Consider the following 27,831-nt stretch of genomic DNA (forward strand, 5'->3'; position numbering starts at 1 on the left):
GGCTCAGAATTGTAAAAAGAAAACAACCAATGAAGGATTTTACTAAAACCGATATATAAGCCATTTCCAAAGATAAATTCAAATAGTTTGTTACAATCTATTTGTAAAGACATCCTCTACAAACTATCTGTAACAAACTTTTGATATTAGTCCTTACATTTTAAACTGAACAATTAAAATTTAACAATACTTTTTTGATTTCCTTTTTTGCAAACAGACAGACATAGTTTTAAAATGTAATCAATTAGCAAAATTCTGTTAGAGAGAAACGTTTCCTAATAGTCTAGAGAATGTGTGTTCTAAATTTCATGCATGTACCTTTAACAGTTCAGAAATTATATCAATTTTTATCTGGGAATGTAGGAAAAAATGAAGTTACCAGAAACAACAATCAAAGGGGGAATGTTATTTAAAAATCCAGAGCGCAGGAAGTTTAAAAATGGCGTCTCAACTTCCGATAAGAGCACAAATACCCCCAAAAAAATATGTAATATATTCCACACGTATCACAGAGTATTTTACAGAAGAATTTTTTTTTATCTACGGTACTCAATTTTCAAGAAAAAACACCATACTCTCCCCTTAAGTTATCGAAAAATATTCCGGTTTCTAGATATTGTTTTAAATTTCGAATTATTTTTCAACAGAAAAGGCATATATAAAGTTAAAAATATTATCAGAATCGTTAGACAAATGTTTTGACATGTTTATAATTTGTTTTCCTGTGAAATACGATCATAGATATTATATTAATGCGTAAGCTTTCATAAGCGACAAACTTGACCCATAACACATTTTGCAGGTTGAAAGTGTCTCACTTAGGTTGGGCAGACTGTCCTACAAACTCAACCTTGGCATTAAATGTAAAGCTCGCGTAATATTAAATTACTACATGTAAGAAAAATTACTGTGTTTCGACTGCAAAGGAAATTGCGTACCGACTCCAGCTGTCATACGCGCATCACGGTAAATAACTATTCCATTGAACTCTGAGCGGAACGTTCCACCACATTTTGAAGTCATGTGCCATGGATGCAGGAAGCCAGTCTTAGTAGCACGCTTTTAAGGCTTCAGACACTTCTAAGCTTATTCGATTGATAAGTCATTAACGAGATAACAAACTTGAAGTAATTCCGTTGTTTCAGGAAGATATTCTCCCAGACAGACCTCACTGACGTTGGACATCTTCAACAGAAACAAAATTAAAGCGGTCAGTAATGTTTTCACTAAGCGTACAATATGCAGCTCTATTACACATGTTGTTTCTAGTGAACTGTACCAAGTTAGCACCGACTCACACTAGTGATCATTAAAGGGCGGAAAGATGTGCGTTATGCCTTAAGTTCAGTGTCAACGGACTATACTGTTGTCATTCACTCACGTAAACAGCGGCAAGAGAGTACAGTCTGGTAATGAGAACCTCGTCACTCAATTCAATCGATCTATAAATACTGGAATGAAGTTGTAATATAGTTATGATGATTTAAAAACCTACCTCAAATATTAACTGCCACCGCCTGGATGATTGAAGGATGCATTAAACGGAACTATAATATACATCCGTAAATTATCGAAAGAGAAAGTTCGACGTCTATCACTCAAACAGTTTTTCAACATCGAAAAGCTTCTTTCCGTGTCACAAGATGTTAGAGGTGCAAATGAAGAAAGCTTCGTAGTATGTCGTTTTCGCCTCCACTCACAATGTTACACATAACTGTATAACCGGTATTATTTTTGCAGAATTTGTGGAATTTTTCTTTCACCTTTTCACCTCTAAAATGTGGATTATTAAGTGTCTTCAACGGAATATTTGCAGAAATCATATTACATAAATCCACATTAAATTCAGATAGTGTATGCTTTTCATTATTTGATGTCGAAGACCTTTGTACGTTTTCGGTATGTTTCTTGCTCTTACAATGCCGCTCTATGTAATATTTCCTACGTATTTTAATTTCACATTTTCGCAAGACACAGAAAATATGTTCCCCTTGCGGAATCAAAATTTCTCTTCCGTATTTATTTCTTAGACTGTTAAATTCCAAATTCTTCGACTTAGATATTTTAAATTACTTTTACACAACACTACCACCTGCATAAAGGCAATAAACAATAATTTAAATACCTGGCCTTCTTTCCCTTTCGACTAGAAGTTGACACTGAAGGTCAATTGTTGGTTCCTATTTGTACTGTCGCCCTTTCGTAGTGCATTTATGTTATTGCGCTTGTACCTGTGACGTCATCCATACTTCAGACCAAACTAACCTGTATCGCGTGGTACCGCACATTTTTCCGCCCTCTAGAGATCATCAATGTAGTGAAATATTGAAGTATACTGCAGACAATGCGAACTCTTACTAGTGCATCAAAATGTTTGCTTTGTATTGTACCAATATATTGGAATCGTTCATTGTCACGGCGTCTTCGTATAAGTTTTTTTTGCTTTCTGAAGCGGGACCGAAGGACTGCACCACAGCTTCAGCCTTATTTGCAGACCTTCTTATTGTGGATTGATTTTTGAAGTCCCTAGGATCGCATTCCTCTCAGTACATGATTTATTGCTTGGTACCATTTTATCGATTCGGCTACGGCATTCAGATCTGACGGAATCTCCCTGTTGATATTCCGCATCCTTCTCAGTTCGATGGCGTCTGCTCGCAAATCTCGTACTACGTCCTGCTGCATCCTATATTGACCTCAAGATCGCAGCACAGTAGACATCCAGCGTATTCCGAATCTCAGCGCTGAGCAATCTGATGGCATCACATCACGGTGTTCCGCATTTCAGCGATGACGTCACTGATGGTGTCGCAGCGGTTCCATCAGCTTACAGAGGTGGTGGCAGTATCCATCAGCCGCCATGAGTGAATCTGATTGGTTCTTGTATAGGGCGGGAATTAGCAGACGAATAACATCGTGCACTGTTGTGTCATGGCGGTGTGTCCTGCTGTATTGTTTGTAATAAGCACAGTATAAAAAAAATATGTTAATGGCTTATGAACGAACACGTCAACGGACCAGTTATTACTACTGGTTCAATAAATAAATTGTTTGTGCTCTCTTTTCTTTCAGCGAGATGACAGTATGGAATTTAGCAAAATCTTGCTAGCGTAGCACAATAACAGCTTGTGCATCCGCTATGATAGCCATCGAACCTTCCAGCAGTTTTGTTCCTATTCCGCTGCAGCGTGACGTCATTGATGTCCACCGGTCCAATGAGATTCGGAATACGCTGTTCGTGATTCACCATGGTGCCATCTGTCGAAGGAACTACAATGGCTGGTGGCTCCCTTGTCTACCGTATTCGCTATGAAGCCCCTACGTCTCCCTAGGATCTATACAGCTCCACCAAACGGATAACATCTGTAGGAGAATCACGACACTACGTCTACTGAGTCTCCCGGTCGAATTGAAGCTATTGAAGATGATAGATGAAGTTAAAATTAATGAAGGCGAAATGAATCCGAAAATTACTCAGCAATTCTGCTTCAAGTGGTTGAGAGGAAACCTCGGAAAAAACTCCAATCAGGATGTGAACATGGGCCCGTTCGTTTTACGGTCGGCATGTTAACCGTCACGCCAGAGCGGTACACCCTTGTATAAGTTAACGTTGCTCGTTTTGAGAGCATGTGTCTCTGTAAAGTCTGTTATTTATATGTTCAATATTGATGTCAACAAGTGCATGTTTCCCTGCTTAAAATGATTGTCATTGGTAGAAGTATTTCTGCTAACTACTTGATAATGTGGCGCATGAAAAGCATAACTGAATAATAAGGTATGTGATGCAAACACGGCCAATGCAGATAATATGGCCACATTACTGTCTATTTTAGTAGGTTATTTTTACGACGCTTTATCAACAGCTTAGGTTATTTAGCGTCTGAATGAGATGAAGGTGATAATGCCGGTGAAATGAGTCCGGGATCAAGCACTGATAGTTATGCAGCATTTGCTCGTAATGGGTTGAGGGAAAACCCCGGAAAAACCCTCAACCAGGTATCTTGCCCCGACCGGGAATCGAACCCGGGCCACCTAGTTTCGCGGCCAGACGTGCTAAGCGTTACTCCTCAGGTATGGACATTACTGTCTATATCTAATTGATATGATAACCAAAAGTTAGTGCCAGTATGTCGAATCACGTGTTAGGAAGTGTACATAATCAGCGACATTAGTGGATAATAGAAACACTGCTTCCACAGGACTTCAATTGATTTGTGGCAATGCATTAAGATAGTGTTATAATACTGATGTTCGTAAGTTTGTCTTGTATTTCCTTTCAAGCAATCGATAATTATAGTTTCTATATAGCGTTTCATAGCTTGTACATTGCTCGTTACAGACATCCAATACTTATTTAAAATGCATTCATTCTTAACTGAAAAACAGCTGATTTTTCGAGAGGTGCTGGATGCAGGTAATATGGCCACAAGGATATGCGACTATGTGCAATTTGTGGTGTGCACGCACATGCGTGAGAAATGTGTTGAACTCGCATACCAGTTATTTGTCACACATATACCCTTGATTTTTTTCACTTTTGTGTTTGTTAACTTTGCCATTATTATTATTATTATTATTATTATTATTATTATTATTATTATTATTATTATTATTATAAGCTTGTACATGTTATTTGGGAAAAGGAAATTGTACCAGACCTATGGAAGGAGTCCATACTCGTACCTATCTTTAAGAAGGGGGACAAGACTAACTGTAGTAACTTTCGAGGAATCTCACTTTTGTTGTTGTTGCACAAAATTTTGTCAATATTATTTTGAGAAGACTAACTCCATATGTAGATGAAATTATTGGCGATCATTAGTGTGGTTTTAGCCGTAATAGATCAGCTATTGATGAGATATTTTGTATTCGAAAGATAATGGAGAAAAAAATGGGAGTATAAGGGTACAGTGCATCAGTTATTCATAGATTTCAAAAAGGCATATGACTCGGTTAAGAGAGAAGTTTTATATTATATTCTTATTGAATTTGGTTTTCCGAAGAAATTAGTTCGATTAATTAAAATGTGTCTCAGTGAAACGGACAGTAGAGCCCGTATAGGTCAATTTCTGTCAGATGCGTTTCCAATTCACTGCGTACTAAAGCAAGGAGATGCACCATCACCCTTACTTTTTAACTTTGCTCTAGAGTGTGCCATTCGGAAAGTCCAGGATAACAGAGAGGGTTTGGAATTGTACGGGTACACCAGCTGCTTGTCTGTGAAGATGACGTGAATATGTTAGAAGAAAATCCACAAACGATTAGGGAAAACACAGGAATTTTACTTGAAGCAAGTAGAGAGATAGGTTTCGAAGTAAATCCCGAAAAGACTAAGTACATGATTATGTCTCGTGACGAGAATATTGTATGAAATGGAAATATAAAAATTGGAAATTTATATTTTGAAGAAGTGGAAAAATTCAAATACCTGGGAGCTACAGTAACAAATATAAATGATACTCGGGAGGAAATTAAACACAGAATAAATGTGGGAAATGACTGTTATTATTCGGTTGAGAAGCTTTAATCATCCAATCTGCTGTCAAAAAATCTGAAAGTTAGAATTTATAAAACACTTATATTACCGGTTGTTCTTTATGGTTGTGAAACTTGGACTCTCACTTTGAGATGGGAACATAGGTTAAGGGTGTCTGAAAATAAGGTGCTTAGGAAAATATTTGCTGCTAAGAGGAATGAAGTTACAAGAGAATGGAGAAAGTTAGACAACACAGAACTGCACGCATTGTATTCTTCACCTGACATAATTAGGAACATTAAATCCAGACGTTTGAGATGGGCAGGGCATGTAGCACGTATGGGCGAATCCAGAAATGCATTTAGAGTGTTAGTTGGGAGGCCGGAGGAAAAAGACCTTTGGGGAAGCCGAGACGTAGATAGGAAGATAATATTGAAATGGGTTTGAGGGAGGTGGGATATGATGATAGGGACTGGATTAATCTTGCTCAGGATAGGAACCAATGGCGGGCTTATGTGAGGGCGGCAATAAAACTCCAGGTTCCTTAAAAGCCAGTAAGTAAGTAAGTAAGTATTATCCTTATCATTGTTGTTGTTATTATTATTATTATTATTATTATTATTATTATTATTATTATTATTATTATTATTATTGCAATGTTTTATAGACCTAGTCACAAATTGATTATGAGGTTCGTAGATAGCTGCAATGACTTGACTTCAAACTACTTCAAACTACAGTACAGCAAAAATATAGATAAACGAGGTATTACGTTACGGAGTACAAACTTTGAATGGACCATAGTTATGTTCCAGGACCATAGTTATGGGAAATGACGGTATGTGATTTAAAGAAAAATAAATCCCGATAATATGAGAGTTTTACATATTTATTTCAAAATATTTGGTTTTATGAGCTAACGTATAAAATATGCATTTTTATCTTAAATAAAACTTCGCCAATTGGATCCTGAAAATGCGTAACATCACCATACGATATTTAAGTTATTTTAAGTGAAGCAAAAAATGTTTGTAAAAACATAAAATTTCGGGTCCTACTAATAACCAGTAATGGAGAGAGTTCTTTTGTTGTGGTTTGCATTGCACATGGTCACCGCTCAAGATGACACAGTATTGTACAAACATAACACGAGGGAACTTATTAGTTAACTACAGGGACATCATTTTATTTTTACTAACATTTTAAATATTAACCTGGCTATACCTTCAGAAGGGGGTTGGGCGAAGGGCTAACAACCCATCACCGTAAAAAACAGCTTGTTACGAATCCTTCAAATAAGACCTTTAGGGAGGCCGAGATGTAGATGGGAAGATAATATTAAAATGGATTTGAGGGAGGTGAGATATGATGATGGAGACTGGATTGATCTTGCTCAGGATAGGGACTAATGGCGGGCTTATGTGAGGGCGCAATGAACCTCCGGGTTCCTTAAAAGCCAGTAAGTAAGTAAGTATACCTTTAGAGAACCGGAAACACCGTTTGCTACCCCCTTCCACGACTGTAGTTCAATGATACTGACGTAAAACACAAACAAATCACTTTACTAGGTATAGGAGGGAAAAAATTAGTTCATCCATTTACTTAAACTAGGAAATATCGCGATTTTGAGTTCGATAATTTTCATTAGGATTTTGTTTAATCAAAATGCAGTACTGTATTAACAATAAGTGTTTTTACTCATGAACTGAGTTATCCAGTTATCCATGCGAACGTATTCATTATGCAGTGTATATTATACTGTCTACGGCACATTAGCGTACAATATAGAGAATGAAGTTAAATTGAAAAATAATCATAATATGAATATTTAAACACATTTTTGAAAGTGGCGGCCGTTCATTTCGATACAGGCTTCAGTTCTAATGTGCATATTATCGCACTATAGACTATTGCATCTAATTCCAATTGCCAGTTTCGTCCTTCGTACTAGTAACTCATGTTGAAATAATTCTGTACCTACTCTATAAAAGAGTACCTTACGTACTGTAAATTAAATCTTCACTTCTGCCCGACCCGCACAGATAAAATTACTCAGACATGCTATGTACTGTCCGTCCAAGTAATTATGCCGCAGGATCGTAGAAGGAGAGGGGGGCAAATCACGTGACCCTTTTATTTAAGTTATTTTAAACAGTTGTATAATATTACGTAGATGTCCAATTCCTAACAGAAATTAATGTTCTCAGAAAAGAGCTAAGGCAGTCCAGCTTTTACAGAGGAGCGAGCAGAAACAGGTGGGGGAATTCGGGATGCGACGTAGGCAAACGGACTGTGCGAAAATATGATTCAATATTGAAAGCTCTTTCGTCACTGGAAAACGCGAACATATTTCTGGAACGTACTATACTCACTAACTCAGTACTGTTTACTATATATAGCCTTGATTCTGCGTGGAGGACAGTTCGAATTTCATTAGTAGAAGGGGTGGGAGTGAAGTACATTAAAAAACTCAGGTACAATAGAAATTGAAGTAAAAATAAAATGATGTCCCTGTATAAGTTAGAGTTAAATATCTACTGTACCACCTAAATTCGCATCCTGTTCTACCAGATTTATGGTGGAAAATACTATCGCCTGAGATATACTGTATAATAAAGGTAGCAGAGACAAGACAAAGTACGCGAGCATAGAAATTGGCCTTCAGGTTCTGAGCATTGTGAAGAATTAATTCACTTCCATTAGGCTACTCTAACCGTGCCGATCTCTTATCTCGCAAATGACCGTGACTTGAGGCCTTCACTGCAAATTCTGAAACCTTTCACGCATTCCGACGTGAATGCTCAACATTATATGTAATGTATCGCTTTGTCATAATGGTTTAAGAAGACCGCTCCCTGAATGATGGTCTGAGAAGCGTCGCATGAGCAGATAGCAACCCCTGATCTGAATCACTCACACTCACGGTCAAAGATTTGGTAAATGAATATATTAACTAAAGCGTTTTTTTTAGTATACAGTTTTAAATATACAGTGTGTTCGGCTTTACTTTTTAACTTCACTCTAGAATATGCCATTAGGAAAGTTCAGAATAACACAGAGGGTTTGGAATTGAACGGGTTACATCAGCTTCTTGTCTATGCGGTTGACGTGAATATGTTAGGAAAAAATCCACAAACGATTAGGGAAAACGCGTAAATTCTACTTGAAGCAAGTAATGAGATAGGGTTGGAAGTAAATCCCGAAAAGACTAAGTATATGATTATGTCTCGTGACCAGAATATTGTACGAAATGGAACTATAAAAGTTGGAGATATATCCTTCGAAGAGCTGAAAAAATTCAAATATCTTGGAGCAACAGTAACAAATGTAAATGACACTCGGGAGGAAATTAAACGCAGAATAAATATGGGAAATGCGTGTTATTATTCGGTTGAGAAGCTTTTGTCATCTAGTCTGCTGTCTCACTTTGAGAGAGGAACGGAGATTGAGGGTTTTTGAGAATAAGTTTCTTAGGAAAATATTTGGGGCTAAGAGGGATGAAGTTACAGGAGAATGGAGAAAGTTACACAACGCAGAACTGCACGCATTGTATCCTTCACCTGACATAATTAGGAACATTAAATCCAGACGTTTGAGATGGGCAGGGCATGTAGCGTGTATGGGCGAATCCAGAAATGCATATAGAGTGTTAGTTGGGAGGCCAGAGGGGAAAAGACCTTTGGGGAGGCCGAGACATAGATGGGAAGATAATATTAAAATGGATTTGAGGGAGGTGGAATATGATGGTAGGTACTGGATTAATCTTGCTGAGGATAGGGACCAATGGCGGGCTTATGTGAGGGCGGCAATGAACCTCCGGGTTCCTTAAAAGCCAGTACGTAAGTAAGTACAGAGATTTCGGGCCAGTGTGTAACAACTTTGAGATGTGATAAATGGTGTCAAATGGAACCACATTTGTTTATAGACCCATATGTAGATGTAGATGTAGACCAATATGTAGATGGTAGGAGAGACAAGACAAAGCACGCGAGCATAGATATTGGCCTTAGGTTATGAGCATTGTGAAGAATTAATTCACTTCCATTAGGCTACTCTAACCGTGCCGATGTCTTATCTCGCATGCCTCTGTAATTTGGTCACCCACTTGCAAATCACATAGTAATCAAATTGAAAAAATTCAAAAACGATTCTCTAGATATCTGTATTTTAGAAGATATCATTGTTCGGCCCTCCATAACAAAATTTCGTACAACAATCTACTTGCTGAACTTAATTTAATGTCTCTTGGAAGTCGTAGATTACCGGTTGAGCAACTTTTATTGTATAAAATATTCAACGGTCTACTGGATAATAGCGAAATATTATTACAAATCCAGATTAACGCTAGAACATCACATTTAAGAAATCGCCATTGTTATATTATAAAAAACCAAACACTTCATCACATAAAAATTCACCAGTGTTAAAAATGTGTTCAAATTGCAATGAAATATGTAAAACATGGGATCTAGATTTCTGTATTTCTTACATGGAATACAAACATTTTCTTATTAATATACTGAAGGTAGTTGATTTTATATACTATTGCTATTTGTTACTCTGTAATTTGCCATTTATTGCTACATTTTAATTTTTTGGCTATGATATGTATACTTAACTATTTTTCATTTATTTTATTTTGTATTTTTAAATTATATCTATATCTGTGTCTTTTATTTAGGTAGTATCTATTTGTCTGTTCTTTTTTTTTTTTTTTCTTTTCTCATTTTCCATTTTAATTTGTATTTACACTTGTATCCTGCATTTGTATCTGTTTCATCTCTTTTTTCATGTTATATGCAATTCTATGTTTTTTTAACGAATATCTGTATTGTCTATTGTAATTGGGGCTTTGCCCTGTTATAGCCATAAATAAATAAATAAATAAATAAATAAATAAATAAATAAATAAATAAATAAATAAATAAGTAAACAAGTAAATAAATAAATAAATAAATGAGTAAAGGAGTAAATGAGTAAATGAGTAAATAAAAGAGTAAATAAATGAGTAAGTAAATAAATAAATATATAATCTCATTTCAGGGATATTAATTTATCTTGGAAGTAACTGTGACATGGTATTTAGTTATGATCGCTTTCTTTTAATTATCCACTACTTTTCATTAATATAATCAGATTTAGGATATTCTTTGTAACATGAGGAGCCCTTTTGACAAGTTCTTCCGTCAATCACGCATTACAATAGGTGTTTTCCTACATATAAATTGCATTCATTGTACTTCAATATTTGTGTTTTCCTTTCAGTTAATATCTTAGTTATCGCGGTTGCAAGTAAAAGGAAATGTGCCAGAAATTCGAAATTAATATTATGCTCCACGTATAAAAGTCACATATTTTGCATTCAAACAATAAATAAGTCCAGAGCTTCTAGTTCTACTGCACATATTAAGTTTCTACCTATCCTTCATACACACTGTAGAATACCAATTGAGCTGTATTTCAGAAGTTACTGACAAATTCCACGAATGCAATGGCAGAAATCTCTAGGTCAGGGATGTTGCGTCATTGTCGTCACACTGCAAATATATAATTTCACGTAATTTGTGTTCCGCCGCGCCGAGTTTTGATCGCGAAGGTGAATCAATGTCATCTTCAGTTTCGCAAGATTTCATGGTCAAGAATTGCATTAGCACAGAGAACTGGGCCAGTCCTAGCAAAAAGAAATCCTGAGAACGCATTTGTTTCGTAGAAGACACGAAGAGCAATGCTTCCCTCTCGTCATTAGGTATTCGGTTGTGCCATCGCCCGACCTTGCCATAGTCCTGCGCGTTCAGTTCACGGGAGTGGGAGTACATCCAGTGTACAAGAAATATACAGGGTGTTTCCGAGGCGGTGTTACAAACGTTTAGGAATGATGGCGAAGGGCACATGAATCAATTTGAGATAAGGAACCGTGGTCCGGATATGACCGAGTCGAAAGTTACAAGCAAAAATAGTTCTGTGGAAATGAAATAATTTTATTCCTCTGTACACCTTATTTATGTGTATTTATCTATATATCTTACACATACTGTATTCATCTGACGTTGTTTACGTTGTCTACTTACAGTTTTCCATTCAGCGCGCTGTCTGAGGGATGGGGACAGGAAACTACACTAAAGCAGTGCAGATAGCTTAATGTGCAGACAGTGTATGCGGGATGACTTAAGGAAAAGTGAAGTTGTTTCGTATCAGAGTATATGGCACGTGCCGCGTCGTTCGTCTTTTGTGTACCTGGCGAGTACAGCAGTGTACATAACGAAGGAACCCCGGTCCGTTCATATTAACATTGCAACGCAATGTGTGCAGCTGTGTTCTCCTGCAGGATAGGCGAACACGATTCAACTTCGACAACTTACGAGACTATAACGTCGTTTACTGCAACGCTAGTAATTCCATAAATGATGACGAGGTATGTACTACAGTACGTCATTTTTCTTTTCATTCTGACTGTACGGAGACACAGTAGCATGTTGACGTCGTCTGTTTACGTTTAAAAACTCTTCAGCTAATGGTCTTAATGAAAAAATTGTAACATATAGTAAATGTGCACTTACATTCAACGATAAGTCATCCCGCATCCACTGTCTAGTAATGTGTAACGGACATGGGCGGTTCTGATATGCACGTCTGTAGACAGCAGTGTATGTGTACAAGTTGCAGTGTCCAGTCGATCAGTCCTAGTGAAATGGAGGAGTACACGAGAGCGGAATAAGCAGACCTAATTGTCGAATACGGATGAGTCAATGGGAACAGTAGACAAGCAACTCACAGATTGTATCGGGCTAAGTACCCACGTAGGAGACATCCGGCCCATGCCATCTTTCCACGACTGTTCCAAAGGTTAAGGAAAGGAGGGCACGTGGTGCCAAATTACAATTCCATTTCCACACAACTATTTTTGCTTATAACTTTCGACTCACTCATTTCCTTATCTCAAATTGATACATGTGCCCTTCGCCATCATCCCTGCAAGTTTGTAACACCACCTCGGAAACACTCTGCATATCTGTAAAATTCTCAAAATAATCATAAAGCTTCTTCTCTACTTCGAATAATAAACAAGACAAATAATTTCACAACGATTGGGACAGTGAAATATGGGCAGTAACTTCAGGAATCCCATTGCAATTTATATTCAAGAAACATGATTGCTGTTCTAAGAGCCAGCACCACCTACCCTTCCTCTCACCTAAGCGTCTGTATTTACAATGCATTGGAGTGATGGTGCTTCCGTGAAAAGCTTCATTACGCACACGTGACACTGTTACGAACCATTGTGCCGCCTACGAACAACCCCAGTTCACGTTCGATTCTTATCCTTCCGGAGAAAACAACTCAAATAACTTTGTAACTAAAAATAATTGCTCTTAATGTCATAAAGTTACAGCGACAACTATCTAATTTGATTGAAACATCAATAAAATGTACTGTAATAATAGGTCGTTGTGAAAGCAAAGAAAATGAGAAGTCTTGTGACAATTTGAAAGAGAACGACAACATTTTTTCTTATAACTTTATAGCAATTACAAAATCGTGTTTCTGTGTAGACAGTTAAGTAGCGATTTAGCTGTGAAAAGACAATACTACCTACTGCAGAACTTTCTAATGTTATGCACTATATTGGCAGAATATACTGTAAATGTATTTTTTGCACGATCGTGTTTTTGCTGTATTTACAGCAATTGTTTTTTTCCCTCGCTGTTATTTATACTCGCTTTAACATCTCTAGTCATATCGCGAGTTAATCTTTCGGGTGAAATCCGAAGGTCTGTTTACTATTGTTGAGACTGGCTCTATTGTTGTGAACTAGATGGCGACTGTATATATGTTACTGATTTGTTATGAATATGATTTCGGTGATGAATGAGGCCGGTGATTTTCAGGGATGTTGTGGCATTTGCCTTACGATTGAGGAAAAACCCTGAAAAACATCCACCAGGAAATTCAACCCGACCGGGAATCGAACCCGGGCCCTCTGCGTAAGAGACCAGCATGCTGACCCCTACACCACAGAGGCGGTCTCTAAAAATTTTGTTTTGAAAAAAAAAACAACAAAAAAAAAACAAACAAACTTCAGCAAAGAAATTTACACACAAAATGGTTTACTTTGTAAGTATCATAATAAACTTGTTACTGAAGTTAATACTTATCTCTGCAATATTGGCATCCTTTGGACATGGGATATCCATTTACTTCTACATTCCTTTATTTTGTGATTTAGACTAAATGTCTGCAACTCGTTACGTATATTATTATTATTATTATTATTATTATTATTATTATTATTATTATTATTATTATTATTATTATTATTATTATTTCATATCTCTTCTTACGCGAGAACTCTCCCAAGACGGAAGATGAACTGACACAGGTTTCCTCTCTGACCGGAAGTTTATTAGAGAGGTTAGTTTAATATCTGTTAGTTTATCTGTTTCTTTTTTTAACTGACTCAACACAATCTTCGTATACTCGAACCCATGTCTACAGTATACTAATTCGATGGTGTTTTCGTTCATTTATTGTAGTAATACGTCACGCACGACATTGTATTTATTTCGAACTGCAGCTTGCAGGGTAGCCGCCACGAACAGCCATTGCCTCATGGGTGACACACGCTATTCGTCTAATATTCTCACGGTATGATTGCGTCACTGACCGTTAGTTCCGAGGTGTTGTTATAGTTACGTGAGTTGACAGAACAGCACGACAAATGATGGAGAAAGCGAATTCTTGGCGATTATATTGGTTCTCTTTCAAGGGGAGGTGCAAGAAACGATTAACGACTTTATTCCAGTATGTGCGAACTTTCTCCTCGCTCGCCAGCCGCTCCACTTGATAGAGAATTATCCTCATTGCCGACCGTGCCGGATGTTCCGATTGTCTTACTCTGCCGAAAACTTTTAACAGCATCAATAAGGAAATACAGTTTCAGTCTTAATTATATCGCCAGGTGCTGTTGGCAAAGTAGAGCGGAATGCATTATGCAGTCTGCAACAAGTTTCGTTCTTCTCCTACTGTCCTTCCGAAGAAGGTTGTTAGATCCAGTCACTGTTCTACACGAAAGGCTATAGAAAATCAGTATCTACATTTTTAAATAGTTGTTCTTTCTTAAGGGAAGACGATGGTATTTTTTGGTGACAAATGAGTAAATTTAAAAAAAAAACTTTAAAATACCCTGTGATGTGTGTGGAATGCATAGAATAAAATTTTGTGGGTATTTGTGCCCTTATCGAATGTTAAGTCGCCATTTTTAAACTTCCTGCGTTATGGATTTTTAAATCACTCGCCCACTTTTATTGTTGTTTCTGGTAAATTAAATTTTCGAAAGTATATTTTTTCCTTTAAAATACCCTTTTGATATGTTATGCGTTGCATAACATTTTGTGGGTATTTGTGCCCCTATCGGATGTTGAGTTGCCATTTTTAAACTTTCTACGTTATGGATTTTTAAATCACTCGCCCACTTTTATTGTTGTTTCCGTTAAATTAAATTTTCAAAAATAATTTTTTTTTATTTAAAATACCCTTTGATGTGTTATGCGTTGCATAACATTTTTTGGGTATTTGTGCCCTTATCGGATGTTGAGACGTCATTTTTAAACTTCCTGCGCTATGGATTTTTAAATCACACGCCCGCTTTTATCGGTTTCCAGTTACTTCATTTTTTTTTTTGCTACATTGCCAGACAAAAATGGATATAATTTCTGAACTATTAAAGATACATGCATGGAATTTAGAACACACATTCTTTAGCCTATTAGGAAACTTGTCTCTGTAACAGAATTTTGTTAATTGATTTCATTTTAAAAATACGTCCGTTTGTTTGCAAGAAAGGAAATCAGAAAATTGTTATTAAATCTTAATTGTTTATTTTACAAACGTAGGGACGAATATCAAAATTCTGTTACAGACAATTTGTAGAACATGCTTTTGCAAATACATTGCAAAAATCTGTTTGAATCTATCTTTAAAAACGGTTTAGATATATCTGTTTTAGTACAATCCTGCATTGGGTATATATATATATATATATATATATATATATATATATTTTTTTTTTTTTTTTCAAATTTGGGCCCCCAAATATTTTTTTTCAAAATATTTTTATTTGGTTGAGTTGTCACAATTATGAGATCTCTACATACAAAAAAATTAATATTTTACACCAAACAGGAAAAACGTTTTTAAAAATACCATCCTCTCCCCTTAAATACTTAGGTTCCAACGCAGCAGAAACTCAGCAAAAGCACAAAATATTGAAGCGATAGCTTTGTTTTTAAGTTCTCGTAATACCATCTCAAACTCGTTTGTTGAAATATGTAAGAGATTTATGCCCTGTTTCTGGTTCACCTCAGTTAACTGTCAGTTACTTAACTGCACTTATAAATTTGACTGCACTGATAACTTTCATGAGTTTCCGAAAAGTTGAATATAGATTCATCAGATCTTGTAACTAACAGTTGAGGTAACTTCAAGTTCAGTATCTATTGTTGTCCATAGATGTCTCCACTAGTATTTTGTTAGTGATTTTTTTTTTTTAGTTATTTATAGTTACTTTTGTTTGCAGAAGTTTTCAGCAGTAATATGGCTGATAGGTATACCACAGTCTAACATATACAGTCGCGAAGCTCAATACGTAGTAAATATGCAAACATTAGATAGTTGCTCACCACTAGGATCGCTAATATCGCTTCATTACAGGCAATGCAAAATAGTACCGTCACAGTCTAGTGTTTCTAGCACCCTTAAAACTCAAGCTTCGTGACTGTATATAGTAGACTGTGGGTACACAATGAGCTCTGTTCTAGTAGGTGCAAGGCTTTTTAATTAAAGAACCGTGTGATGAACGATAGTGTACATGTACACTTCCATCCCATCATAATATGATTAAAAAAGGCAATAATTGTTGTTATTTGATGTGATCATCGAGTAAATAATGCTAGTGGAGAGAGGCCTAGATGTAATTTCTGCTACAAACTGCAACCCCGGTCAGCTGTGTTGGTTATAGCAGCCATATTGGTATTGTAAAATATGTTACATTCGTCCATATGAATGCTTTCATGTGTTCAAATGGACTTTTCGGAGACGGAAATACCATTGGCATTATTAGAACACCCAAGAATAAAATATTCCTTGACTGACGACATAGAATCTGAAGTTTATGAACAAAATTAAGCTTAAGATATTCGAAATTTTTTTTACAAACACAAATTATTATCGTAATATGTCATAGAAAGTAGAACATTTACCGTAAGTTACGTAAATAAAACGCCAAATTTTTTAAATTATACTGATAATGTAGTAAATTAATTAATTCCGGTTTATATTATTGTTTAATATCAGTTATTATAGTTTACGAAACAGTAATGCAGTAGCGCCGCATGTCGGTATTTGTTCGAATCAGTACTAACAGCCAGGTAACTACAGACCGAGGCACAAGTACCAGTTGAAGCACAGATAACTAAACATGACGATAACTGTTGTTTCGGAAACTCGTTTCAAACATATCAGCGCGTTAAATCTTAGATAACTCTGTATGTACAGCTAACTGTCTTTCCAGAAACCGGGCATTAATGTTCCAACCATTACATTAACAACTCTGGCTGTTTCTGCGGTTAAATTTTCAGTGCAAATTCTCTTTACATGGACAATGAACTCTGAAAAAAAATTATTCGTTTGAAAAGTGAAGCGATGGGAAATTCTAATATTCTGTAAATTTTGTTTGGAAAATTTTATATTATGTTGTGTATTGGAAATGTTTTTGTATTCATAATATACTGTGTCCTTTGGACAACCTTTCTCCTAAGGGCAGCTACCCTATGGTTAATATAAGTAGTAGTAATCCTACTTAGGCCCTATATAGCAATTAGTTATTTAAATTTAAAGAACTCACTAACTAACCAGTGCAGCGCTATGGAGTAACTGTTAGCTTTCTTAGCCGTGAAACGAGCTGGCTCGGGTTCAAATCCTGGTTGGTACAAGTTACCTGGTTGGGATATTTTCTTAGGTTTTTCCGCAACTACTCGAAGCAGAATTGCTGGATAACTTCCGGCTTTGGACCTCGGATTCATTTCGTCTTCATTAGTAACATTTCATTAATTACCTTAATAGTTACATGTTACCAGGAGGACATGGCGGACGTGGTTCCAGGATCTGCCTGTAGGCGGCATCTATATGCGGGAGCTCCACATATCCAACAAAGCCGCAGGGGCTTTTAAGCGTTCTTTTGGCGATCAGGGTAGTGTAGTTCCTTTGGACAGATGGCGTCTTGGTGAGTCGTGGAATCGACTGAGACATGTTCTTCTGGTTAATGATGCAGCAGATTCAAGCACATGGATTGCGAAGAGATGCCATCGATCTGAGGAGGTCGCAGAATAACATCACAGGAAGATGGAGGATCAGGTCTCCAGTCAGAACTGGATACTGTGGCTGAATCGATACGATGACACCATGCAGTGAATCATGCACTTGAAGAGCGATTCTAGATGGTCTTCAAAAATCATTCCAATATAAGGAGGTAGCACAATAAACCTAAGGCTGCGTTGCTTGCCAACTAACTTGATGCCGATACAGGTTTGGATGAATCTTGGTCCCCCATTTTAGGTTTATTAAATTTGACAACAGAAAAAAGGCGGTACTCCTGAAACACGGGGTTAGCACAAAGCCGAAAGTGCACCTAGTACAACAATGGCATTATATTAACAAGGGATAAATATCCGTGATGTCATGGGTGGGATTCGAATTCCTAACTTAACCTTCCTATAATGTTATAGCTGTGCACCTTAACCGCCCGGATCCCATCGGCAGTGAGCACAGTACAAATACTGATAGTTTATAAGGAACTTACGAGAATATTAATGCAGCAAAAAATAAACAAATTCATTAACTGAATTTTAAAATAAACAACAAATATTACAACTGTAACATGATCCTATCTTTTTTTTAACAATAAATAATTGGTATTTTTCTTTAAGTCTATAAAGTAGTAACATCTAAGCTGAGGATAATGATCCGATTCGGCGTATTTCTTCAACTCCATGCAATTTTGCTTATACTAGATATCATGGGGAATGTGTTTGGAACGTCATTATCACTTATAGAACTTGTGTCAATACTAGAAATTGAAAGTCCTCCTCCAGTCATTTTTGGACGCATGTCATAATTCATTTGATTGATAACTCAACTGACGAAATTCGATTTACAATGCTTTCATTGCATTACTCCCAAAAATTTTCTTTCTTTTTATGTAAGGTTTAAAATTTACACTGGTTCGAGTATTAAACAAATAATGTCAATTACTCTACATTTAATATTTTTAATCACTTATAAGGTGCAATACCGTAGAGGGTAAAGTCGATCAAAATTTTGCAATTTTTTATGATATTGAGGTTATGCAATGTAGCGACGTTCCTCAGAAAATAGCATTTTGTCGTCATATCCTTCACTTATGAAGACACGTTACAGGAATTGAATTACAATCTATAAGAAACGGATTTTTTTATTTGACTTGTGATCGAAGTTACCTGCTTAAATAGGGTAAAGTCGATTACCATTGAATTTTTAGTTTAAGATCGATTTTAATATATTGCGGAGTAAAGTCGATCATTGTTTATGTTTTTTAAATAAATTAAGTCTATTACATATATTTTATTTGTTATAAGGGGTATAAAAACAATAATAATCTCCAATATATGCCTATAGCATTATATAGTGTATCTTTTGTTACTGTGATCATACTATTTGATACAATTAGGCCTATAGGTCTCCACTGTACAATCGTGACTATGATTCCTAACTTGTAAAACATAAAACACTTTTTAATACTTCAAGTACCAACAAACAAAGTTTTAAGAATTCAAAATTTATATTGAAATACCACACTTCAATTATAATCTAAAATGCAATTCAACATTGCTTAGGTTTATATCAGATGTTATTTAAAATCTTTCCCTCCTGTCACTTTAGAAACTACGTTGTTCTCATAGTCAGGTACAGAGGGGTGTACAAAATATGTTCCTTTGTCAGTGCTTCTCTTACGCAAGAAATTCACCATAATTTCGTCTTCCTCTTTCCCCACTATCCCATCAATATAAGTTATACTATGACACTTTTCTGTTTATAAGTGTTACTTTGGAGGTATTTCGGTGAACAATTTATTTTTCCTGTTGGTCTTATTTGCTTCGAGTAGGTCGATGGCATGATCCACTTAACCCTACAAAGGTACAAGTTTTCTTAAAATAATAAGTTTCAATTCTAATATTTACGAACTGCAAAACTATTATTTCAGGATAAAATCTCAACGAAAAGTACTTACGTATACTTCCTGTCACCTTTCATTGCTGACGATAATTTAGAGTTTGTAAGAGTTTTTCATTTAAGAGAAAAAGTTGAGAATAACAATTTTCACTTCAACAGTAATTACACTGTGCTCCCATTGTTGGCATGCGCAGGCTTTTTGTTGTCCCTCTCGTTTACATTTGCAATGTCAGTCAATGAAATCAGCATAACAAAATTTTAACAAGTAACTGAGAAAATATATAATTTTCAATAAAAATCGCAAATGATCGATTATACATCCACTGATTGACTTTACCCACTTCTACGGTATACTACGTTTTGGATCAACCACTAGAATTTCTAACTACAAATACAACAGGGAAAGGTTTCGGTCATCGACATATTATATTCGGGTATGTCCGATGTCTTGTGTTCGACCTCCATTGTCTTCAGAGCTGACACACTAGGGAGTTCCTCTACGTTTGTATGTCTCACAAGACTTACAACGAAATGGATAGAATGAATAAATCCTTGAAAATACGTGATCATTATTCCGCACAATAGCCCGTGCTTTTATTAGCATTGCAAAAGAATGGAAACTAAATTTTAAAAATAAATAAGAAACAAAGTTTTAATAAGAATCAATAAGCTGACTGTAAAACTGAATTCGGCGCATCGTTGCGTTAATGGAACAACTAAAACAAGTTTGTTTTCCATGCTGAAGGGGTAAGTTTAAGTGGAAATTCTGGTGGGAAAAACGACTCTGAGGAAGATATTTCCCGGCGTATTTTACAGTTCCCTACTATAATTTTACTTTAAATCACAACCCTTCCTATAATCAGTATACCTCCGTCGCGTTATGTAATTCACAACTCTTCTTATAATCGGCGCATAGAGATGGGAAACTAATAATACTAATAATACTAATAATAATAATAATAATAATAATAATAATAATAAATTATTTATTTATTTATTCTGGCAAAGTTAAGGGCATCAGGACTTCTCTTCCATTTAGCCAGAAACAAAAGAAGCTGATACAATCTTACTAATATTTAAAGAACACTAATAATAATAATTATTATTATAATTATTATTATTATTATTATTATTATTATTATTATAATTTATATAGTCATACAAGCACAAGTTGAGTAAAATAATGCGAACATACTAAATAGTAATTACAAAATAATATAAGGCTAGAAGTTACATTCAATGAATATGCAAGCGGTAAGTGAACCGATATTACAAATTACAAGAATAACAAATTCTAATGTAAATTATAACTATACAACACTGAGGAAAATTACATATATACACATAGGAGAACTAAACCTGAATAATGGTCACGTGTTTAAACAATTTACTTTTAATTGTAATATCGTTCGACAGTTCCTGAGGGATGTGGATAGGGAGTTCCAGAAACGAATTGCTGATACTGTGAAAGAGAAAGAATAGTGAGCTGTTTTATGGCAAGGCATAGATAATAAAGGGTCATTTCTGGAAAGAGTACCCAGGCTGTAATATGAGGGCAAGAAATTAAAACGCACCGAGAGATTGTTAGGCGAAGAAGTATTGATGATGCGATATAGGAAAATTAGTGAATGGATATATCTCCGGTCCTGTAATCTTACCCATTGGAGCGTTTCAAGGGAAGGTGTAATGTGGTCGTACTTGCGGATGTTGCAAATGAAACGTATGCAGGCATTATGAACGCGCTGCAATCTTTGGGCTAAGTTAGACTTTAAATCTGTTAGTAGACTGTCGCAATAGTCAAAATCTGGCAGGACCCATGTTTGTATGATAAATATTTTTAATTGAAAGGGTAGAAAAATTTTCAGGCGATTTAATGAATGGAGGATGGAAAAGACGGTCTTGCATGTGTGTGTGACTTGGACATTCCACTTGACTATACCTCTGTCACATATTTCACATAAAACCATCTCCATGACACATAGGGAACGTTATATAATTAGCAATCCTTAATATAATCGGCGCTTAGAGAAGGGAAACTATACTTCAATGACATATTTCACAGTAAACTAACTCCTTGACACATAGGGAACGTTACATAATTCATTACCCTTCTTAAAATCGGCGCATAGAACGGGAAATTATACCTCCGTGACATATTTCACAGAAAACTAACTCCTTGACACATAGGGAACGTTACATAATTCATTACCCTTCTTAAAATCGGCGCATAGAACGGGAAATTATACCTCCGTGACATATTTCACAGAAAACTAACTCCTTGACACATAGGGAACGTTATATAATTCATTACCCTTCTTAAAATCGGCGCATAGAACGGGAAATTATACCTCCGTGACATATTTCACAGAAAACTAACTCCTTGACACATAGGGAACGTTACATAATTCATTACCCTTCTTAAAATCGGCGCATAGAACGGGAAATTATACCTCCGTGACATATTTCACAGAAAACTAACTCCTTGACACATAGGGAACGTTACATAATTCATTACCCTTCTTAAAATCGGCGCATAGAACGGGAAATTATACCTCCGTGACATATTTCACAGAAAACTAACTCCTTGACACATAGGGAACGTTATATAATTCATTACCCTTCTTAAAATCGGCGCATAGAACGGGAAATTATACCTCCGTGACATATTTCACAGAAAACTAACTCCTTGACACATAGGGAACGTTACATAATTCATTACCCTTCTTAAAATCGGCGCATAGAACGGGAAATTATACCTCCGTGACATATTTCACAGAAAACTAACTCCTTGACACATAGGGAACGTTACATAATTCATTACCCTTCTTAAAATCGGCGCATAGAACGGGAAATTATACCTCCGTGACATATTTCACAGAAAACTAACTCCTTGACACATAGGGAACGTTATATAATTCATTACCCTTCTTAAAATCGGCGCATAGAACGGGAAATTATACCTCCGTGACATATTTCACAGAAAACTAACTCCTTGACACATAGGGAACGTTACATAATTCATTACCCTTCTTAAAATCGGCGCATAGAACGGGAAATTATACCTCCGTGACATATTTCACAGAAAACTAACTCCTTGACACATAGGGAACGTTACATAATTCATTACCCTTCTTAAAATCGGCGCATAGAACGGGAAATTATACCTCCGTGACATATTTCACAGAAAACTAACTCCTTGACACATAGGGAACGTTATATAATTCATTACCCTTCTTAAAATCGGCGCATAGAACGGGAAATTATACCTCCGTGACATATTTCACAGAAAACTAACTCCTTGACATATAGGGAACGTTACATAATTCATTACCCTTCTTAAAATCGGCGCATAGAACGGGAAATTATACCTCCGTGACATATTTGACAGAAAACTAACTCCTTGACACATAGGGAACGTTATATAATTCATTACCCTTCTTAAAATCGGCGCATAGAACGGGAAATTATACCTCCGTGACATATTTCACAGAAAACTAACTCCTTGACACATAGGGAACGTTACATAATTCATTACCCTTCTTAAAATCGGCGCATAGAACGGGAAATTATACCTCCGTGACATATTTCACAGAAAACCAACTCCATGACACATAGGGAACGTTATATAATTCACTATCCTACTTAAAATCAGCGCATAGAGACTGGAAACTATACCTCAGTGACATATTTCACAGAAAACCAACTCCATGACAGATATGAAACGTTATATAATTCACTATCCTTCTTAAAATCGGCGCATAGAGAGGAGAAACTATACCTCAGTGACATATTTCACAGAAAACCAACTCCATGACACATATGAAACGTTATATAATTCACTATCCTTCTTAAAATCGGCGCATAGAGACTGGAAACTATACCCCAGTGACATATTTCACAGAAAACCAACTCCATGACACATATGAAACGTTATATAATTCACTATCCTTCTTAAAATCGGCGCATAGAGACTGGAAACTATACCCCAGTGACATATTTCACAGAAAACTAACTCTTTGACACATATGAAACGTTATATAATTCATTATCCTTCTTAAAATCGGCGCATAGAGAGGAGAAACTATACCTCAATGATATATTTCACAGAAAATGAACTCCATGACACATAGGGAACGTTATATAAGTCACTACCCTTCTTAAAATCGGCGCATAGAGACAGGAACCTATACCTCAATGACATGTTTCAGGGGAAACCAACTCCATGGAGACGGGAAACTATACCTCAATGAGATATTTCACAGAAAAGCAACTCCATAACATATAGGTAACTTTATATAATTCACTCCCCTTCTTAAAATCGGCGCATAGAGACGGGAAACTGTACCTCAATGACATATTTCACAGGAAAGCAACTCCATAACACATAGGGAACGGTTTATTCACTACCCTTCTTAAAATCGGCGCAGAGAGACGGGAAACTATGCCTCAATGACATATTTCATTGGAAAGCAACTCCATAACTCTTAGGCCCAATTGTATAAAACTCCCTGACTAAAGATCAACTTTGATCGAAGATCGAAAAGTGAACCGAGTTCAAACACTTCTTCTATTGTATAAAACTTTTCTGCGATCAAATTACCTTGGTTCAAATGCAATCTAAGTTCACGTGAAAAGGATTTGACAACATCGCATAAAGAGGTGAAATACGTGATGCGCGGACCATGTTATACAGGTTTGTTCAGTGTTGCCAATCTAGCGATTTTAACTCTTTTTCAACAACAATTTCTTTTAACTTATATATTGCTTAAATGGGGATTTAGTGACCTTTTTTAGCACCCCATAGTGACAAAATTGAATCTTTCTTTGTTGATAATGAGAAATCTAGCGACTTTACAACTACTTTTTGACGACTTTCCGTATTACACTCTGTTGGAGACACTGTTTTTTTTGTGCAATGTAAATAATGGCGGACAATAAGAAGAAGGTTGACTGTTCTCCAAGTTGTTATCACGTTATGCTGTTTGATACTGCTAAACATAATAAAGCTTTATAAAACGATAATTTTCGTTTAGTAATACAGTTAATTGAACATTTATGAATGTACCTATCATATCCATTAATAATTAATGGTTGTTATAATTATAGGTTATGTTATTTGATACTGCTGAACACGATAGAGCCTTATAAAATATAAGAATGTTTGTGTATTAAGGCAAGAAATTGAAATATATATATATATATAAATGTACCTAACATATATATTAATATTAATAATAATGGATATTTTATTTGCACAATCTGTCACTCGTATATTTCGAACAGAAAAGAAATAACTGAACTTGGATCATTTAACTTAATCGGAGAAATTTCTTCAGTCAAAGTTGACTTTAGTTTGAGACAAATTAATCTCAGATTAGACTTTATACAACACAAAATTCCAAGTTCAGTTGAAACAAGGATCAATTTAACCTCTGATCTAAGATTAAATGGTTTATACAATCGGGCCTTAGGGAACGTTATATAAGTCACTCCCCTTCTTAAAATCGGTGCAGACACAAAAGGAACGTTATATAATTCACTCCCCTTCTTAAAATCGGTGCAGACACAAAAGGAACGTTATATAATCACTACCCTTCTTAAAATCGGCGCATAGAGACGATAAATTATACTTCAATGACTTATTTCACAGAAAAGCAACTCCGTGACACATAGGGAACGTTAGTTCCATTTAAGGAGTTGGTGACAATTTCTGAGTATTTTAATAATACTTGAGAAGGTATCTTTTGAGTAGAGCACACAGCCAAGTGATGCTCCGCTTACCTTGACGACGACCTGCTTGACTTCGGGAGGCAGGCCCCTTGCGTCATAGGTCTCAGACGGGAGCGGTCCCTGGGGCTGCACACGCGCCGCCAGCTGGTCCTGCCGGGGCACGGGGAGACTCGAGGCGCAGGCCACGAGCAAGGCGATGAGCGCCGCACATACGAGCCTCATCCTGATGAGCGTCTTGATTGCACTACCTGCGAGCAGAGAGCACGGCTTAGCTCAGTGTGACGACCTTCAACCAGCTTGGATCTATGTAACTGTCGTAATCTATAGACCGTTTAACTTTGTTTTACTGAAGTCTCCAGAAGTTCAAGAGAAAACTGGAAGTGCCTCCAAGAACCCTGAGTTACGTCAAGAATAGTTCATTTAATGAAATGAAGGGAACGTGAAATGAAAAACAATGGTTTTAACAGATAGTAAGAGTTCAAAATAGCATCTCGTTAGGTACCAAAATATAAATCACAAAACGAGGGTAAGAATATTGGAAGAAATGCAAAAAGTAACAATTCATTATTTCTTTTCATTGAATATCATCAGATATCGGAATGTGTGGAAGTGAATTAGCACACGATATAGCCAAAGAAGAACAAAAATTTGATGAACAAAACGCAGGAGAAGTAGCATATTTATAAACTTACTGGACAGTAAAAAGCATTCTCGTGGAAAGGGAGGAGTCTTATACCAATATAATTGATCAAAAATTTGATGGAGAAAGTACCATTTATGTATAATTAAAATATAACAATTTATAGACTAAAAATTGTATGGTTTGAATAATTTTCTAATTCTAATAAGTAAGTAAGCAATTTTTCAACATACTCTCTAAATTATCTAGACCTAATTCCAAGGAAGTAGGCCTCTTATTAAAATGTAACCAACCAAAACCTTCAATACGTGGAGAATTACAACATTTTAAATTAACTTGTGTGTGGTTAGGAAGTCGAATATTGACCGGTATAATAATTCCGGTAGCAATAATATAGGTAGAGTACGGTGAGGTGAATGTTTTATCTATTACCAACTGGGTAGGTAAACGCCGAAACGAAGCAATGAGAACATAGTTACAGGAGTCAAAATGAAGATTATATACAGGGTGTTTCCGAGGAGGTGTTACAAACTTTCAGGGATGATGGCGAAGGGCATATGTATCAATTTGAGATAAGGAACCCTGGTCCGGAAATGACCGAATTGAAAGTTACATGCAGAAATAGTTCTGTGGAAATGAAATAATTTTATTCCTCTGTACACCTTATTTATGTGTATTTATCTGTACATCTTACACATACTGTATTCATCTGACGTTGTTTACGTTGTCTACTTACAGTATTCCATTCAGTGCGCTGTCTGAGGGGTGGGGACAGGAAACTAAACTGAAGCAATGCAGATAGCGTAATGTGTAACGGACATGGTCGGTCCTGATATGCACGTCTGTAGACAGCAGTGTATGTGTAAAAGTTGCAGTGTCCAGTCGATCAGTCCTAGTGAAATGGAGGAGTACACGTGAGCGAAATAAGCAGACCTGATTTTCTAATACGTATGAGCCAATGGGAACAGTAGACAATCTCACAGATTGTATCGGGGAAAGTACCCACGTAGGAGACATCCACCCCATACCATTTTTCCACAACTGTTCTAAAAGTTAACGGAAAGAGGGCACGTGGTGCCAAATTACAATTCCATTTCCACACAATTATTTTCGCTTATAACTTTCGACTCAGTCATTTCCGGACCATGGTTCCTAATCTCAAATTGATACATGTACCCTTCGCCATCATCCCTGAAAATTTGTAACACCACCTCGGAAGCACTCTGTATATAAAGGTATATGGGGAAAATATCTCGATAGCGAACATTTCCTCCAGGTTAAGAATTGTTTGAGAGAATGGTAAATTCTTTATGTGAAGCTCCAATACACTGTTCCGTCGATTTCGTAGAATGAATTTGAGTGTAAAGAAAGCAGAAAACAGTACGGTAAAATTGCCTATTTCCGTGATACACCTAATCCCGTGATACTTTTTTAAAATTGAATGTCAGTCAAAACTTTGCCGTTCGACCATAGCGCCAGACATGTTTCTCGAAAGAGTGCATCTTTTGCCTACTTTTGAGACATCGGTGAACTTCCTAGCAAGATACCAAATCCCGTGACATTTAGTGAGAAAAACGTATCACGGAATTAGGCAAGTTTACCCTACAACATGGTCTGTCATTGTGACGAGAATCCAAGTCCCCGCATACCGGTAAGGTATCATGTCACAAACACTTTCAAGTCTGAGTATTTCTGACAAAGTAAATATTATTCAACGCCTTGA

General features: G+C 36.3%; 1 protein-coding gene across 1 annotated transcript in view; it reads right to left on the bottom strand.

Annotated features, from left to right (window-relative positions):
- The window catches only part of LOC138709957 (uncharacterized PE-PGRS family protein PE_PGRS46-like), a 166,054-nt gene extending 138,760 nt beyond the window's left edge, over window positions 1–27,294 (bottom strand). Inside the window, exons 1-2 of the mRNA XM_069840640.1 lie at window positions 27,285–27,294; window positions 25,520–25,716 (exon numbers count right to left, since the gene is read on the bottom strand). Of these exons, the coding sequence (XP_069696741.1) occupies window positions 25,520–25,716; window positions 27,285–27,294 (207 nt within the window). The remainder of the gene's footprint in view (window positions 1–25,519; window positions 25,717–27,284) is intronic.
- Window positions 27,295–27,831: the final 537 nt, after the last annotated feature.

The sequence above is a fragment of the Periplaneta americana genome, chromosome 12 (genome assembly GCF_040183065.1).
Source record: "Periplaneta americana isolate PAMFEO1 chromosome 12, P.americana_PAMFEO1_priV1, whole genome shotgun sequence".
NCBI lineage: Eukaryota > Metazoa > Arthropoda > Insecta > Blattodea > Blattidae > Periplaneta > Periplaneta americana.